Here is an 18,834-nt window from a genome sequence, read left to right on the forward strand (position 1 = left end):
AACACTGGAAGGTCTAAAGCATTCAAAACGATTCATCGAAAATGTCAGCACAAGCTGGACTAAAAAACTCTGGACACTCAGTAGGAAACAACTCCGACATATCGTCGGGGCATTCACAGGTCACTTCAATACTAAACACATACTAGTAAAGATGGGACTACAGGACAATGAAGTCTGTAGAATATGTGGCGAGGAAGACGAAACAATGGAACACATTATGTGTGAATGTGACGCCCTCGCCAGATCAAGAATGAGACTCTTTGGCGACGGATACCCCGCACCAGGAGACTTTAAGGCACTACCGCTACGTCAAATCATCCAATTTATGGACGAGGTGATAAAGGCAATAGAGTAAGTGCGAAGGAGGGTAATACACAAAAGATCCCTACGGGTCGAAGTGTATCCGCAAGGACCCCTAACGATAAGATAAGATAAGAAGATAAGCTATTGCCATAGAAAATGTATGAGAATCGTGCTATGAAAGCATATAAAAAGAACGTCGGTTGATTGGTGCTGTCAGTATCCCTGTAACGTAAATTCAAAAGTAGTACGGGTACATAATGGTTTTCCATCGTACCTACCTATTTTATCGGAAACTAATATATAGGTGCTTATACTCTTTGCTAATACAATAATTGATTGACATTTCGGGTGCCGTGGTATTTCGATTGAGATCCGATCACAAAAAAAAACATTATATTAAGTTATTAACTATTATTAACCCTTAATAAGGCCCCATTTACTGGAGCATACTATCACAGAATCAAAAGCAGCTATCGAATACATACCTGACAAAATATATTTTTAAAGCTAGTAGTATTTTCTATAATTACAATGAATATTGCAATTTATAACTAAAACAATAAGGGTGAATTTCCAAGTCAATGCATGTGGTCGCTAAATCGCCTCTACCTTTTCAAGGGTTAACCAATAGATCTGTACATCTGTCATTGTGAACTCTTGATGATTATAATCTGTTTGTTCCTCAGATGCATCTAAGCTCAGTGCAACTGGCGTGCGCGGCACTCCTGACGCTGGCGTTGGGCGCCGCGGGCGCGCCGCCGCCGCGCCCGCGCACCACGTGGCTCGCCGCTCCTTCTTCAACCTCCAGTGCAAGGGTGTCTACGACGCGGCCATATTCGCGCGTCTCGATCGCATCTGCGACGACTGCTACAATCTCTTTAGGGAGGCACAGCTCTATACTTTATGCAGGTGAGCTCGGTTCGGAATAAGGATTCTCAGACAGAGCGGTCCCGATTTCATGTTCAAAGAAAGAAACAGCGACATTATAAAAGAAAACATGGAGGAAAATACGCACTAGTCAAATTAGCAAAATGCACACTGTCCGCAGAGCAAATAAATAATGACAGGAATAATAATATAATAAATGTACTTAATGTGAGCTAAAACGCGACCTCTGGAGCACTCTGTCTGTTAAGAGTCTAAGGGTTTTCTTCTCACGCCCAAATTTGTACGAGCCCGGCCAAAAAAAAGTTAGATCTCAATATATGTAGCTATACAATGTACCTATACACATTATACTATAAATAAGTGCTGGCTAGTAAACGTGAGAAGAAAATCCACCAAATTTTGAATACATTGGTCCTTGCAAAACGTTAATTACGTTGAGCATTGTTTGTTTGACGCTAAATGGCGTAAACCCTGTCAAGCTCTGTAAGTACTAAATGTTGTGAGCGTCTTTGTGATTAATTTCTCTGTAAAAATTAAATCATACAAAAACAGTTGAATGAACATCCGAAAATGGCGCTGATGCCCATCCTTTAAACTTCAGAGTTGAACTTTGCATGGTTTGAGTTAACAATGCCAGTCTGTACAAAAATTCTGCTACAAAATGACAGACATGTTAAACTTGCTAGCTAGCTCAAACCACACCAAGTTTCATCAAGCACCAACAGATGGCGCTGTTGTCAAGGCACGATACTACCCTCATTTTCTGTGATTCAAATCCGTATGCTAATGTTGTTTTACGGGAACAGGAAAGACTGTTTCACGACAGACTACTTCAAGGGCTGCGTCGAGGTGCTTCAAGAGACAGATCAACTAGAGCTCTTCAAGACGTATATAAAACAGTTACACGGGGCCGATCCAGGGATTTAGGTACCTACAGATTTTTTTTTTGTTCTATCCTTCCTTCAAAGCAGCGTCCTTTCGAGCATTCATGTGACAGCCTCAAATATAACAGCAAATATTTAACATGACCAAATCGTATGTTCAAAATTTATGCATCTTTGTCCCGTAAAGCAAGATGAAGTTCGTATTTTGGAATTAAGGACAAGTTTAAATAATCAACCCGTAACCCGTGTGGTGTCGGGTTAGAATTACACCTCTCCATTTCTCCCGTGGATGTCCTGAGAGGCGACTTAAGATAAATAGGTTAAGGTATACCGTAGGCGACAGGCTAGCAACCTGTCACTATTGTACCGTTTTTGTCAAACTTAAAACCTAAAATTGCTAAAGTAGCTCCGAAGCGGTAACGTTTCGTGTGCTCTGCCTACACCATTTGGGAATACGGGCGTGATGTTGTGTGTGCGTTATATAAATAGTCATATCAACCATGACGTTTACATTCAAGGACTATAAGCGAAAAAATATTTTGAAAATCATCGTTAATAATAATGGCATCTAAATATTATTTTGTGCTCGCCTAGCTGTATTTGCAGTTATATTTGCCTGATCGTCGATTGAATGAATGCTCGTGATGGGGACACATCTTAATGCTTCCTTTATTTTATTTTCTTCCTTGGGGTTAACTGCACGCACTCTTACAACTGTCTCCAGCACTACGCACCTACATAGTACGCTTACCATTTTCCTATTCCATTTTGCACTTATCTACTCTCATCATAAGAGCAGTGATCGATAAGCGATATCAAATTGGAAGAAGCCCTTCAAGCTTGTCGCTTAGTGTACAGTCGAGTTCTACTTGTGAGCAAAAATTTGATCAAAAATATGTGAAAATGCTTAATTGTTAATGGTGTAAGCGTTCAGCTATTTTTGATTGAATTTTTGCTCGGAAGTATAAGAACTTGACTGTATATCTTTTCTATATACTGCTAGGTAGAAAAAAACGAACGCCGTCAAAGCTACTCGTAATTTATTGAATCAGGCGTTACTTTGCGAAGGTCCATATCAATGAACTATAAGAATTTCCTTGCTCACCCGCGACCTTATGATAGTTAAGCTTATGCAAAATACTCTGGTGGTCTGGGTAGTGTTAGTGTTACTCTGAAGATGAGGCCTGGTTGAGTTCGAAACGCGTCAGTGTGGTGTGGTGGTGGTGATGGATGGGTTTGTGTGATTTGTGTGTGTTCTTACAGTGTGGAGGTGGAGGAACTGCATGAACACGCATATTTTGCATAAGCTTAACTATCATAAGGTCGCGGGTGAGCAAGGAAATTCTTTTAGTTCAAAGCTACTCGTGGTAAGGCGTGCTAGATTTACTAATCGCATGACACTTACTCTTAATTTTTAATTAAGTGATAGTTATTTGATTTTGCAGCACGTCTTAGCGGGCCAAGCCCTCCAAAGTGACACAAAAACATACAAATATCTAGTCTTATTAATCTTAAATGCTGTCGATTTATCATAACTGACTACTTAGCATAGCAATTAGGTAGAGAAAAACTAGGGCACAATCATTATCCGCATGCACAGCAAAAAAAGGAAAATCAGGGAAAACCCCCTGACTCAACGCTGATATTCAATAACGCGGCACGAAGGTAAAAATAACACCTTAACTGCACTTGGACAATAGTTTAAAAAACACTGTGTAATAATAATTACACAATGACTCTTTAAAACTTTAACGCGGTAAAATGATTTAAGTTAAAAAAAATGAAAAAATAAGATGTTTATTTAACGTACCTATCTACCGTAACGTACTTGCAATACAAAACAATGCGGACCTTGAAAATAAGACTGTCATTAAACAAAATTTGTCATCTCTCAAAATTACACTGAAAGAATTTTAACACAAAAATGTAGTTTGATTTTGCAAGCTGACATATTTTGTTTAGTGACAGTCTTATTCTCAAGGTGCGCGACTCTTTATTGTACACTAGAAATAGTAAACGATACAAAATACAGGTACTTACTACACATAAAAAAACACATACAAACACACACTTACATATACACATACATATTAAAATCTAATTTTGAATCGACAGTAAAAACTTCGACAGTGATGGATGAAGCGACGGTTTGCTTTTCGTTTATTTCAAATATTAAAATACTTTGGATTTAGAGTTAAATAAAAAAATGCTCTGAAGCCACATACTTTTAACAGCCGCGTATGAATTCCAAAAGCCACAAAAGTGGCGTTATTTTCGAAAGCAATAAATATTTTTCTGACCCACTAATGTCGTTAAAACAGATTTGCACTTCTACAGTTTACTCGTAGGTACTTGTAACATTAACTCTACTGCTGCTATAAGCCCTATATGAGAAACTGAGATAGATACTTAGTAAGTTATTCTGTCCACAAGCTTTGTCTAGAACTAAATAGCTTGATACTTCGGCTTACCAGTCTTCTCTATTAGTTAGTAAAATATAATTATAGTACTTAGTAGCTAGCTACCTACGCACACTCTTGTGTATTAGTTTTTAAGCTTATCTTTAATCTTCTGATATTTTCTAACATCTGTTTCAAGCTTGTACTACCTACTCTGATTCAGATATTTTAGATTTAAGATTAACACCTGTATTTAAATGTTTACATTAAGGGGCTGTTTCACCATCCATTGATTAGTGTTAACTGACGGTTAAATGTGATGCCGTCTCTATTTGTTTTGTTCGAATAGACGGAGACGCCATCACATTTAACCGTCAGTTATTATTGATTAGTGTTAACTGGCGGTTAGGTGTGATGCCGTCTCTATTTGTTTTGTTCGAATAGACGGAGACGGCATCACATTTAACCGTCAGTAATCCGTCCACTAATCAATGGATGGTGAAACAGCCCCTAAGTGTTACTCGCCTGATATCCCTTTCACTGTAAATTGATTTCGGTAAATATGGAAAAATAGTATAATTTGTTTCTAACTCACGTATAAATATTTGTGGGGGTTATATACCAAACAGTAGAAACAAACGCCTACTAGAGTTGTTATGATATTTTGCTTTATAAATAGGAAAAAAATCTGTTTTTATTATGGTAGAGTCATTTTACGATGATCCTTTGACACTTTACGATTATTGCTTTTATAGAGTGATGGTAAAAAGCCGATGTTATTTTGACGAAGTTTTCCATAACGCCTCCAATAAAGGAGATCTTTGCAAAATGGCTAAAACTCTACCACAAAGGCAAAGGCAAGCCAATGTATAATTAGGGGATTGTCTAAAAACTTTAATCAAATCTTTAAAATAATTGAAGCTCTCGCTTTTTTATAACGAAAATTAAAGTAAATATATAATCAAGGACACTATTTTTCTAGCGTTTTATATCTAATCTGACTCAAGGTTCCCCTCTACTTTTAGCACAGTTATGATAAAAAGCCTAATATTAATTCTGTAACGTTTCAGGGCAAAATGTTTCACCACGCCCTACTTCAAGGGTTGCATGGAGTCTTTGTACCTCTACGACGAGGAGGAACAAATAGATCAAATGGTCGACTTCGTCGGGAAACGCTAACGCACACAGCCACACCGCCGCCATTTTGTGAAGCCCGCCATCTTGACCCGCGGAGTTCGCGCACAACGGTGACTTCCACCGCTTTGCCAAAGCAGAAAACAGTCGAGTTCCTCCTAAACGACGCCTGCTTTCTTTCCTCAACGTATTCTAGTCTTCAAAGCGGCATAAATTTATTTATGTTTGCAACTAAATGTAATGTTATCATAATTTGTATTAGATAACTTGTATACAGTGTTAAGGACATTTATTACTATGTATTTTATTAAACGAAATGTATATTTTATTAAGTGTTGTGTAAGCTTGGTGCCACAGGAGTGTAGGTAGTACATTAAAGGTTTAATCAACTTCGTTCACCTCCTAGGTACTACTATCTATTGTTTAATACGAATTGACAGATTTCCAGTTCAGATGCTGGCCATCAACTGACTCAAGTATCGCGACGCATTCCAAAACCAGTATTTATATAAACTTACGCTTTTTTTATAATTTGATGTCCACTTTTTTCTAATTATTTTGATTATTTAATCGATGACTATGTACCAGTGATCTAAAATTAAATATGCTATGTTCTAGTAAGAATCACACACGTGGCTTAACTTTTGATAGGTATTTAATAGCAGCTATTTAACCCTCCGCTATTCTAAATGAATTTTAACTACATGTAAGCTACTAGATAAAGAATAATATTACCAATTAATATCAGTAACATTCTAAGAAATGTCGTCGCCAATGTTTTACCATATTTAACACATTATCATTATCATTGAGAAGTTTTACAAAAATACTGAACAGAAGAATCCATCACAATTATTTTATAGAATTTACCTTGATTACTATAAATTAAATATACAAATGAGCGTTCAGTGTATTTGTAAAATTTATTTAATCATTAGTTCACTGTAATTGGTTTTTTCGCTTAATCGTTTAGTTTTACAGGGCGCGAGGTTGAATTTATTTAGTTATTTAATTTTAGGCTTAAGTATTTATAAAGATTTATTTTTATATACTTCTAATTATTTATTGTTACGGTTTATTTATTTGCACAATGTTATATGCAGTCGCGGGTACCAATCTACGTTGAATACCTGTCCTGCGTATGTACAGCAATTGTATACACGGCCTGCATAGTATACATAGCGGTTTATACTTAGTATTATCCAACAGAAAATTGTCTCGCCTTTCTCTGTCTAGAATCTCACTTTTATAAATCTATTAGCTGAATAAATATAATAATGTATTGTTTGAATACACTTGTATACACTAAATACATTATTGACGTAGATAAACGACGGTCCTTGCGTAAAAGGTCACAAGTATCAGAAGTCGTTTTCATAAATTCGTATTTGGAATTATATTTATGAAAATGATTTTTGTAGATATGGAGTTGTACGTAAGGACCGTCGGTGTGTGAGGAGCATTTTTTGTTCATTAGTTCATTACAGTTATGTAGAAAAATGGTGCCAATATCCCAAGTTAGAGTAACTATCGATTAGAGAGATGTATCAATTTATAGGACCTGTGGTATTATTGTATAAATTTAGTAGATGTATACTCTATTTGTAAATTTTATAAAAACAGCCAAGAAACGCTACGGGTTCCGTGAAATATATTTCATTTCGAAAATCACTGATGAATTTTATTATACCCTCTTCCTTAAAATATGCGTATAAACTGTCTTGCAGTTCAATTTTAGTCGTGACACCTGGTTATTAGCTTGACAGTTGCATACATTGTGACACTAAACAGATAACCACACTTATGGTCTCAACCTACGATGACCGTAAAGAGAACGTATCAGGCACGGAATGTAACACGAAACGGACGACATGTCAAGGGCGTGTCATATCAATAAGAAGCGTATCAGCACCGTTTTTGACGCTCCGTGCATGGTACGCGACGGCGACTGTTGGTTAAGAAACGGCTACAATCTCACACTTTTCAGTACAAATATTATATTTTTGCTTGACACCCTGTTACGGTCATGGTATAATGCGATATAGTGGGTAGACCTTAAATCAAGATTTATTATTTTTCAACCAGAAGCCATTCGAGGAAGCAAACCTAGCTCAGTTAGATTAGTTTTGATATTTCCTTAAAACCAAAAGTTTTAGTTAAAAAATAGAAAGAAGTCAGCCACAAATACAAGAAAAACAATCATTTTAGTTCATTAAGTAGATATTTTATTACAAACAGTTACCTATTTATTATTACAATATTTTGACACATTAACACAAGTTGTGCGAATCACAGTAATCACGTAAATATATAATGAAATGAATAATGCCTTCCCAAGATTTTGATCACGATTATATTATAATCAACTCTCAATACATCAGTCATCGAGTAAAAATAACTAATAAGAGTAGGTACATATTTTTAATCATATCTCGATAAATACGAAATGTCATTTTATATAAAAAAGGCTTTAAATTAGTTACATTAAAACTTGGCGGTATTTGGTATGTGAACATAGATTGGGAGGCAATGCAAATGAAGTGTACGAAAAGTACCCTGAACATAAATTATTTTGCCAAAAATTACAATTGAAAGACATGAACTGCAAAAGCAATATATAATGCATTGGAAAAGGTTTAAAATAATCTAAAAATACAATGGCACTGATGAATGAAAATATATAAGTCGTACATCTATATCGCTTGCCAATTATGGCAGCCAAAAACGAACCTTAGGCGTACAAAGTAGGGTAACATTTCCAACGTATGTAACAACACTAGTTGAAAGATGATCAAACATATTATGTCTACTAACAATATAGTTCAGTTTCTTGTGTTATAACCGCACCATACCACTCTCGGTATTTAAATCAACTTCCAGGAGTTCTAGGTACGTAACTAGAAAAGAAAACAGTCTCCATAGCACTTTTGCGTACTTTAATAGCATGTCTTTAGCATAGACAGTAGCGTTACATTTCTGTCGTAGTAGCATGCGAGCATGGAGTTTGAATTTATTTTAAGAATGACCAAAAACAATCTTTTTTAAATTTGAATATTCTTACTAGCTAACAAAACAAACAAAAAGCACAATTAGCTATAATCGAATTAGTTACAAATTATAAATAGTTAAGAAAAGTGTGCTTTTCAAAAATATGGTTAAACGCTGGTCATATAGTCCCATCGATTTAGAATACCCTAATATTCTAAATCTAATAATAGCCCAGCTAAACTAACCTCGCGCTTCATATGTCGCATTAACTACGTCATTATTTTTACTAGACTAAGGCAGGAGAGACGGAATACTAATGATCTGATTATAACTCTATAAAAATAGTTTGTCCATGTTACGTATACAGAGTGCTATTATAAGTAGACAAGCACTTTATCTAAAATATGGAAAGATATGTCAATTCTACACTAAACTTTGTAATCTAAAACTATAACCTAATAATAAGTATCCATAATCACCTTTATTAAATTTCAGAGGCCTCAATAAATTCACTATCAAGATAGGAAAGTTTAATCAATAATAACTTTTTTAAGGTTTTTTAATGAAATTACTACTATCACATCAAATTGAGGTCGCAATGTCAGTATTAATCAAATTCAAATAATAGTATTTATTATAAGTCAATCAATACAGCCTTTTCTTACTCTCCCCAAAAAAGGACTTCAAAAGTGGAACTACACTTCGTTATTAATTTTCCGTACATTTCAATACTACACTATACATACAGGTTGTTGCAAAATGAATCCAGAATATGTTAGCAGAAGGTTGAGTTACTTTGACAGACCAGCCCTATAAAATTTCTCCTGTATTCATAATGAATTACTGGTTGATCTTCAAAGCATACCGCATCAAATGTATTCGATGAAGAACCAGGGATGTTCAATCTAAATAATACTTTTGCAACATCTTGTATGCGTACGAAGTGAAGTGCCACCATAAACAATCCATTTAACGCCTTAGCCTAGCACCACGTCTTTAAAAAAAAATACTTTGGATTAAGGCCGAGGCTGCACTACCGCTTAAGCGCCGCGGTTTTTAACCGCGTGATTTTGTGAATCAATTAATCTAATGCAAGCGGCCGCACTGGCAGTTTTATGTTTACTTGTATCAAAAAGTCACGCGGTTAGAAACCGCGACGGTGTGGCCTCTGCTTATCTGTTGTAGCCTAAAGAATAATACATTTTAACTATAAAAAACAGAGAATCGTCTATTTTGACAGCTTTTTAGTCTGTGTGACCAGACCACGATGGTATTAAGGTAGTCTAAGGCGTTAGAATGGTGAACTCCTTTATACCTACTTCATTTTCCCGAACAATCATAGCCATTTAGTATTTGGGTGAATCGTTTTTTTTTAATTCTGAATGCAAAAAAATGTCGGTGGAACAAGTCTGGATTAACCTTAATTATTTACAAATCTTCAATAAAAAATAATACAAATTCAAAACATATTACGCTAAAAAGGGCACGCTATGTTTATTTCCGTCTGTATGTCTGCTAACTAAATAATAAAGCAAAAAAATCAACTTTTTTTTCGTAGCTTTTCTTTTACTTACATGTATGTGACAATATAATAACAACCTTAAATTTGAATGAAATTCAGCAAATACATAAACCAAACAATTCATGGATAAATGTTATCCTATTAAAATGCAAAACTATTTTTTAACAAAATTGTTTGCTCCGTTATTAAAAATCTCATTGGAATTAAACATATATACCCAAAAATATTATACTTTAACATTTAATTGCATGAATAAAAGTATTGAACACAAGCGCTGCTATAATATGTCACTTGACCCCACTACTTCGCCGAGTAGTTAGGTAAGTTTATCCATTAGGTAGTGATCCATGAGCTAAATAAAAGCAAGCGCGACTCACTCCGCGATTTTATTTTCCGCTACAAGTACATGTCTGAGGCCCCCTAGAGTGTGCTATTCCACTACACGTGCCGCGTGCGAATCAATACGAGTTATGCGATGGACAGAGAGGCACGATTCTTACGCCTAAACGTCACTTTTGTACGGCAGTGAGGCTTCTGTACTTTACTTATTCTGCGATAAAAGCGCCGCTTGTCAGTTTTGTTATCGATTTTTACGAAATCCCATTTTCATACTCATTAAAAAAAAATCATTTAAAAATAATAATTAAAGCACCGAAAAGGAACAAACATTGATACAAATCACTTAAAAACTAATACTGTATATAATATAAGTCCACCGGTCGAATATTTGGATGCTATTATGTTTGTATTTCTACCTTACATTGATATCTAAAATTCTAAATATTCTAACTCGTAACTGCACAAATTTGAATAGTATTAGTTCAATGGTTATAACATGCAGTCTGCAAGTTCATTAAGGCAAAAATTTGTTCTTTGATTCTCTTTAAATTTAATAATTCAATCATTTTGGTTGATATAAAATTGAAATCATACTATGAACGCGCCGCGACGTTGGCTGGGCGTGAAGATGGTATGAGTTGAAACAAATGCGTGTCACCGCCAACGACGCGCCGCGGTAACAGTGTAGCAAAATCACCTATTACCAGTTTGATGGCAATTACCAAATATCCGGCTTTTAACAATTTTAATAATTCAACTATGGTTTACTTTCCTTGCACTATAAATAACTCAGTGATAAGACAGGGATAGTAGCATAGAAAGTTTTTAGGTTGGAAAGAGACTTACTGCTAAGTGCTTAAAAGTCATCCAAGCAAAAGTCGAAGTGATCCTCCATAGCCTGGTACTGCTCGCTCGAGAACCGCAAGCACTTCGGACATTTGTAAACCTGAGGGATGAAAAAAAAAAACATTCATTTTAATTTTGAAAGAACAAAACGCACACATCCATGCAAAAATAACACATATAAAAGAAACAAAAGCTTTGAGCACAGAAAAGCTTCAAGTTTGGCCTCATGAAGTATAGGTAGTGCTACGAGAGTTGTGGTGAATTAATATGAAAAATGTAAGCGATCTTTGCTTCGGCTTTACCACGGAAATATCTGACGCCACGCCACTGATATGCACACAGCTACATAAAGTACTGATTGCAAAAAAATCGAAAGAATGAAATGAATGAATTGAATGTAAATGTACTTAAATAAAAACACTTAAATATACATTTTAATAGGTATTAAAAACAGTATAATAGGTATTTCATGTTTTGTTTCAATTCGTTTTTTATAACAGAGTTATAATATACAGATTTGATATTCAAAATTAGAGAGAGAACACTAGTATTTTATACCAGCTTGTGACATCAAACGTAAGTATAACCTAAACAAAAACGATTTAGAAATAGACAGAGTACGGTTTTTTTTTTAAATCACACTTTTCACCGACTTTTTTCCTTTCCTAAACATGGGCTTTGTCTATATTTTTTAATAATATAATAGGATATCGCAAATTCAGGAGTTGTCAAATACCGTATTAACCCTTAAAAAGGTAGAGGCGATTTAGCGACCACACGCATCGACTTGGAAATTCAACCTTATTGTATTAGTTATAAGTTACAATATCCATTGAAATTATTGAAAATACTACTAGCTTTAAAAATATCCTTTGTCAGGTAAATATGTGTTCCAGCTATCGAACTTTCTGTGTGTTTCTTTTGATTCTGTGGTAGTATGACCCAATAAATGGGGCTTATTAAGGGTTAAGCGTGATCTACAAGTTGTTTTGAAATTATTTCCGAATATTTCTGCATATGATTTGCTTACTATGAACGCCCCTGTAAAGATAAAAAATCGAAAGCGTAGTCTGTCAGGCCTTAGACGTGGTACACTTTAAACATCGATCAATGTATGGAATCAATTGTCGATCACAATTAAAAATCCTACAAAACATTCACAAGGGTAAGGGTGTTCAGCCCAACATTCTGGATTAATTTTAAGACAACATGTATTAATGTGATTTTTGTTAATAAATTCAATACCAAACAAATGTTAAGTTTAAAAATATTTTTTTAGATGGTTTCAGGTAGTGATTTGTTAAGGAGGAAAACTAAAAAGATGATATCGTTTGCACAAAAGCATTTATTGAAAACTGTTAGATCGTTCGGTTATTCTACTCAAAGGTCAAACCAACAAAAAAAAAACTCACCATTATTATGCCAACTCAGAAATAAATATTACAGTATAATGAAAAATAAAGAGGAATATTTAAAATTTATTTCAAATATAAATACATAACAAATGCATCTTTTATAAATACATCAGAATTTTAAAAAAGTATAATTTTCTACAAATAAATAATTTCTAAATCTACATTTATTTTGATCTTATATTTTTATCTTTATCTTTATAGTAGGATAGCATTTAAGGCTCCGATTCCACCAGAGGTGCGAGCATATGTTGCGAGGAATGTGTTTTTTATAAACCAATAGAAACGCCTCATTACCTCGCCTCGCTCCGCTGTTTCCTCCAGAGATGTGTTCTGGTAGAAACGCAGTCTAAGACATGGTAAAGTTCCATAACAATTAAAATTGTTTTTTTGGAATCTTTTTGTATTTTTATTTCAATTCCAAATTTTTACTTTTACGGTCATCCCGTAATTAAAACCTAAGTTGAAAATACAAACTGAAATATAGATGCACAGAAAAACCAGAAAAATAAGACCAGCACTGGGAATCGAACCCAGGTCCTCGGTATTCCGTACCGCGTGCTATATCGCTACACCACTGCTGGTCACTGGTGGTGGTGGTGGGTTCGATTCCCAGTGCTGGTCTTATTTTTCTGGTTTTTCTGTGCATCTATATTTCAGTTTGTATTTTCAATAACAATGACAAGGTATACATCGGTAAAAAGGAACGGTAGATATAATATATTCATGTCTTTAACAATAGCACATAAATAAGCATGAGTGGTATTTGAACATAAAAAGCATTAGTCCAAAGCCGTAATAGCTGCAATATAAACTAGGTTTAAATTATAGTACTTATTAGTTATAAAACGTGTTGCTGTAACAGTTGCACTATCCAATGTATGGCGTATGTTGCAGAGTAAAAAAATATAGACGGTGCCCGTGGAGATTTTATAATAAATTTTAATAGTAAAATGCAAATCGACGCTTGAAAGGAAAAATTCTCAGTAAATTTTACTGATTCCATATACCTCGTGTGTTCAAAAGTTTTGAGACGAAATAAAAGTTACATAAAAAATTCAAAAATTAAGTTATATTTATAAAATTTTCAGCTAATGATAAGTTGACACTAACCAACAATTACATGCAATTTCTACTCGAAATGACCGCCTCGATTCTTTATACAAGCTCTTAGACGTTCGGGCCAGTCTTCAATCGCAGCACGAATCTTCTCCAGTGGGATTTGCTTCGCTTCTCTGATGAGGGCCCGCTTTAGAGAATCCAAGTTTGGATGGGACTTTTGGCAGGCCCTGAGTTCCAATTCAGTCCACAAAGAGTAGTCCAGTGGGTTGAGATCAGGACTGGAGGGTGGCCATTCTTCCACCGCGATGAAGTCTGGCAAATTTTCTCTTAACCAAGCTTGAGTCGTTTTAGCCTTGTGGGCCGGTGCTGAGTCTTGCTGGAAAATCCATTCTTTGCCATGAAATAAAGTATTAGACAGGGGTTTCACCACAGTTTCTAAAATGTCACTTTGATAATTTTTTGCTTTCACCTTCACGCCTTGTTGGCAAAAATGGAGTGGAGTGACACCTTCGTACGAAACCCCCCACCATACCATCACACTCGCCGGATGATGGGTACGCCAGACATTTCGTGCTGAAGCTGGAACATCTTTGCTGCTTTTGGCATAAACTTAATTGTTTTGTCGGTGGAACTTTTCTTCGACCGTGAATATTTTTTATCCGTGAAGAGTATCTTTTTAGCATCGTGTCTCTTAAGCAGCACTGGACAACGTTCGCGTCGTAATTTACGGAGGCGATCATTTAGGAAGTGAACTTTTCTACGACTGTAAGCCTTCACCTTGAGATCGTATTTCAATATTCTGTTGACTGAAATACGCGAAATGTTAGTCTGCAGAGCGAGTTTCTTCTGAGTGCGACACGGATTTCGACGAAGACGCTCTGTAATTTTTTTGATATTCGCAGTCGTTCTTACAGACCTCGGGCGGCCACTCCTTTGGCGATCTTTCAGAGAATTAGTCTCCTTGTAACGTTTTATGGTGTAATACACAAAGTTGCGGCTTATCCCAAAACATTTTATGTCACGGAAAATCTCCATTGGTTTTTTTCCAGCCATATGAAGCGAAATAACAGTCGCACGTAATTCTTTTGTTCCCTTCATCACGAGAAAAATAGTTGAAATGAATTTTAAAATGCACAAATAGAACACGAACATTCCAAATTCAAAATTAGAAAAAGAAATAAAACAGCTGCCAGTATTATTTTGTTTTATTTTTAATCTCGAAGTTTGTCTCAAAACTTATGAACACACGAGGTATGTAAAAAAATCGCTTAGGCAATTTCTCCTTTCAAGCGTCGAAATATTACAAACACCGAGCAGAATCCAGCGCACATTATATGTCATTTTTATGCCCAGGAATACTCTGTTAAAATCCCTCGGAATCCTCGCGGGCTCCCTGTATAAATATGTAAGTTCAGCAAGCAGTTGCGTAAGAGTGTATTAAAAGGCAGAATTAATTCATCACTAGCTGCACCCCGCGGTCTCATTTACACTTGTTAGGTTAAAAAGAAAAACCGGTCAAGAGCGTGTCGGACACGCCCGAAATAGGGTTCCGTAGCCATTATGAAAAAATTAAGTAATATTTTTCTAAGGATTTCGTATTTTATACGGAATCTTCCATGTTTAGGTATATTTTATACCTTAGGCTGCTAATTACTCTTAAACTACTAATAATTCTCAAGCAAACTTAGCCGTTATAGTTTTCCTTGAAAGTTTGATATACTTACTACCATCCTGAATTTTTTCAAATTTTTCCACCCACCGGTTTAGATTTTAGAAGAGGGGGGGACGCTCGATTTTAATGAAAATTTGCACTTTAAAGTTGAATATTTCGCAAACAAATCACTAAATCGAAAAATCGTCTTAGCAAACCCCTAATAGTTTTAAAACACCTATCCAACGATACCCCACACTATAGGGTTGGATGAGAAAAAAAATCACCCCCACTTTACGTCTATTTTTTGTTGTACCATTTCGTCGGCATAGTTTACATATATATTCGTGCAAAATTACAGCTTTCTAGCATTGATAGTCCCTGAGCAAAGCCGCGGACGGACGGACAGACAGACAGACAGACATGGCGAAACTATAAGGGTTCCGTTTTTGCCATTTTGGCTCCGGAACCCTAAAAAGCCCCTAATGCATTAACTTTTTTATACTCTGTTACTGACTTTTTTCTCAAAAAAATATAAGAATAATTTAATCACACTAAATTAAACAACTGATTTAATGGATCCATCAACTTTTTCTTCTTTGTTATTCTGTCCCGTTGTGCAAGAGACAACAGTGACAGAGTTTCTTTAAAAAAAACTGCTTTAGGCACTTGTCCCACCGCCGACGATGAGCGAGAAGCGAGTAACTAGAAACGAGTGGGCGAGCAGCGAGAAGCGAGTGTAGTTTTGTCGCTCGGCTGTAAGCGAGTGTTCGCGTGCGACGGGCGATTACTCGCTCCACTCGACTCGCTCGTGCGGGGCGGCCGCCAAGCTGACATCGCTGAGCGAGTATCTATAGCTCAGCGAGTTTTATAGCTCTTGTCGCTGCGACAAAAGATGTAAGAGCGAGTTCTCGCCGACAGTGTGAACAGCCAGCGATCAACTATTAATATACTTATGTGTCTCTTTTACTCACACAGGATCTTATATCTTTTGGTCGTTTCTTGAGCGAGAAAATAGTCGATAGCCAATCGTTTCCTCGCTGGCGGTGAGACAAGTGCCTTAATATACAAGACTAATGTGCTTAAGAGTTAGTCCATAAAATAATGAGCTTATAACTATGACAAAAATGTAAGCTTGATAAATTTTAACCACAGAAAACATATAGAAACTCGTGGTTTTCAAGAGTTGTCCAGGGGACGTAACCATGGCAACGAGGTACAAGAAGAAGTTGATCGACCCTAATGCATTATATTATTCAACATTAACCGCTAGAATAGAAACACTATAATTATGCATCACGCGAAAAGATTCACTCCGTTCATTAATATAAAGTATAAATTCATGTGCTCGCTCAAAAATTAGACATACATTGACAGTACAGTTCACAGTAAACAGCTGTCAACGTGGTGCTGCAACAGTGGCAGCGTCCGGAATGTTCTGTCGCACACGGGGCAGTCGAATCGCGGCGGCGGAGGCGTGCTCTCCCGCTCTGGCGGTTTGTATACTGTCCTTGTCAGTGTCTTCTTCTGCACCTTGTTATTTACAAATACGTCTTAAATAACATCATCATTATTATAATCATTATGCTGCAGCGATTCCAACCGGTCCATCCCTAACACCGGACACAGCTCTGAGTCCTTCGGAGCTCCTGAACAATTTGGCTCGTAGAGTGGTTTAAAATGGACAAATATTTTGATAAGCATCTATCCGCTTCGGTTTGCCTTATCATCATCAGCCGGAAGACGTCCACAGTAGATCAAAGGTCTCCCTCTTAGAACTAGCCACTTGCATCCACCGGTCACCCGCAACTCTCGTGATATCAGTCCACCTAGTAAGAGGCCTGCCAATTCTTTGCTTAAATAAAATGTCTACACTCAAATATATTTTTTTATGCTGGTAGGAACTTGTGTAAACGGAAATCGCATCATCTTACTCGGTAATCCTGCCGCTAAGCAGTATTGCACGCGCTGCTGTGTTCCGGGTTGGATTGAGACAACCGGTGAAATAACAGGCACGTGAGGGATTCCATTCTAGCCGTCCAGACTGGCAATGCATCTGCAATCCTCAGATGTTCCGGGTGTTTATGGGTAGTGCTCACTCACCATCAGGTGATCCCAGCACGTTTGCCACAGCATTTCTAAAAAACTATTCTAACAATTTCAGCACTTACCACAATCGAAACGGTTGGTCAAGAAATGTTGGTTACAATCCTTTACGATACACCAAAAAACTTTTTCGTTTTAATAATTCTCTGACTTCGTTGTTCTATTAATGATAAAAAATACACAAAAAACCATTTCTCATCTTCTTTTTTTAGGCTGGCTTTTTTATCAAAAGTTTTTTTTTAGGCTGCCAAGATGAAAGAACGAGACAAACTGCCTCGGTTGTAACTATCCCTCTCGTCGTGGATTACTATGTTAGGCGCAATGGAAAAAAAAAACTTTCTCTCCTTGTTATATGGTTCATTTTCGCAAATTCAAATTTTCAGTCCCGTTTAGATAGTACTAAGAGCAATAAAATATAGTAGAGCCCTTGCCCGATTAAAAATGGCTGAGATAGACGCCTTTAAAGATTGATATTTTGAAACCGTTTTTTTTTATCGTCGAAAAGAGTATCATTATGTACTTATTTTAAATGATTTTAGCGTGTAGAACACATCAAAATCATTGGTTGAAATTTTTTCTCTAAATTTAAAAATGGCTGAGACAGACGCCTTCAAAGAGTGATATTTTGAAACACTTAGTTTTTTAGTCGAAAGTCGTATCATTATGACATCCACGTGGTCTTGTCTGCCCTACCCCTAGACCAGGCGTTTTCAACCTTTTGGTTTTAACGGCACACTTTACGTTCATCAGTTTTACGGCACACCAGTAAAAAATAGCCAAGTGCGAGTCGGACTGGCGCGTAGAGGGTTCCACCCACCCCGCCATTCCTTCCGCTCGATTACCATAACAACCTGACAACTCGAATCGCACAAGCCACGCTTTAGTAGTTGTTTTAGTACTATTTTCTCATTAAAATAGCTATTCATGATTTCAATGCATCATACACACCGGTTGAAAATGTCTGCACTAGACTAGAGCCTAGAGTTTAGGTTAGGATAGAGTTGTGACCAGGCTTTAACTATGATTTTTTCCAATATTTTTCAAACAATTGATGCTTATTTTGTCGTGTTCTACATTTTTTTTTAACTAGCTTGTAATGTGTCCCACTGCAGGGCAAAAGTCTCTCCTTTCTTATTCCAATCGTCTCTACTCTTGGCCAGCTTTCTACATGTTACAATCATTTAAAATAGATGTCATAATCATAATGATACGACTTTCGACGAAAAAAAAAACTGTTTCAAAATATCAATCTTTGAAGGCGTCCATCTCAGCCATTTTTAATTTTAGAGAAATATTTTTC

The 18,834-nt window shown here is 36.2% G+C and overlaps 2 protein-coding genes across 5 annotated transcripts in view; one reads left to right on the forward strand and one right to left on the reverse strand.

The window, feature by feature from the left end:
* The first annotated feature begins 989 nt into the window (after positions 1-989).
* Positions 990-7,279, forward strand: ITP (ion transport peptide). The gene is given in 3 exon segments (XM_074097150.1): positions 990-1,062; positions 1,065-1,212; positions 5,545-7,279. Coding segments are annotated over 3 exon segments (330 nt in total). The 3' UTR covers positions 5,654-7,279.
* Positions 7,280-7,810: 531 nt separating this feature from the next.
* Positions 7,811-18,834, reverse strand: part of key (NF-kappa-B essential modulator kenny) — a 41,597-nt gene continuing 30,573 nt past the window's right edge. The window contains exons 15-16 of one of the 4 annotated variants that reach the window (XM_074097143.1): positions 16,798-16,961; positions 11,333-11,403 (exon numbers count right to left, since the gene is read on the reverse strand). In XM_074097143.1, coding sequence (XP_073953244.1) covers positions 16,812-16,961 — 150 coding nt within the window. In that variant the 3' untranslated portion in view covers positions 11,333-11,403; positions 16,798-16,811. Of the gene's footprint in view, positions 11,404-15,692; positions 16,962-18,834 lie in introns of those variants that run through there. The other 3 variants (XM_074097145.1, XM_074097144.1, XM_074097142.1) reach the window with 3 other exon arrangements.

Source organism: Choristoneura fumiferana, chromosome 14 (genome assembly GCF_025370935.1).
Source record: "Choristoneura fumiferana chromosome 14, NRCan_CFum_1, whole genome shotgun sequence".
In the NCBI taxonomy this organism is placed as follows: Eukaryota; Metazoa; Arthropoda; class Insecta; order Lepidoptera; family Tortricidae; genus Choristoneura; species Choristoneura fumiferana.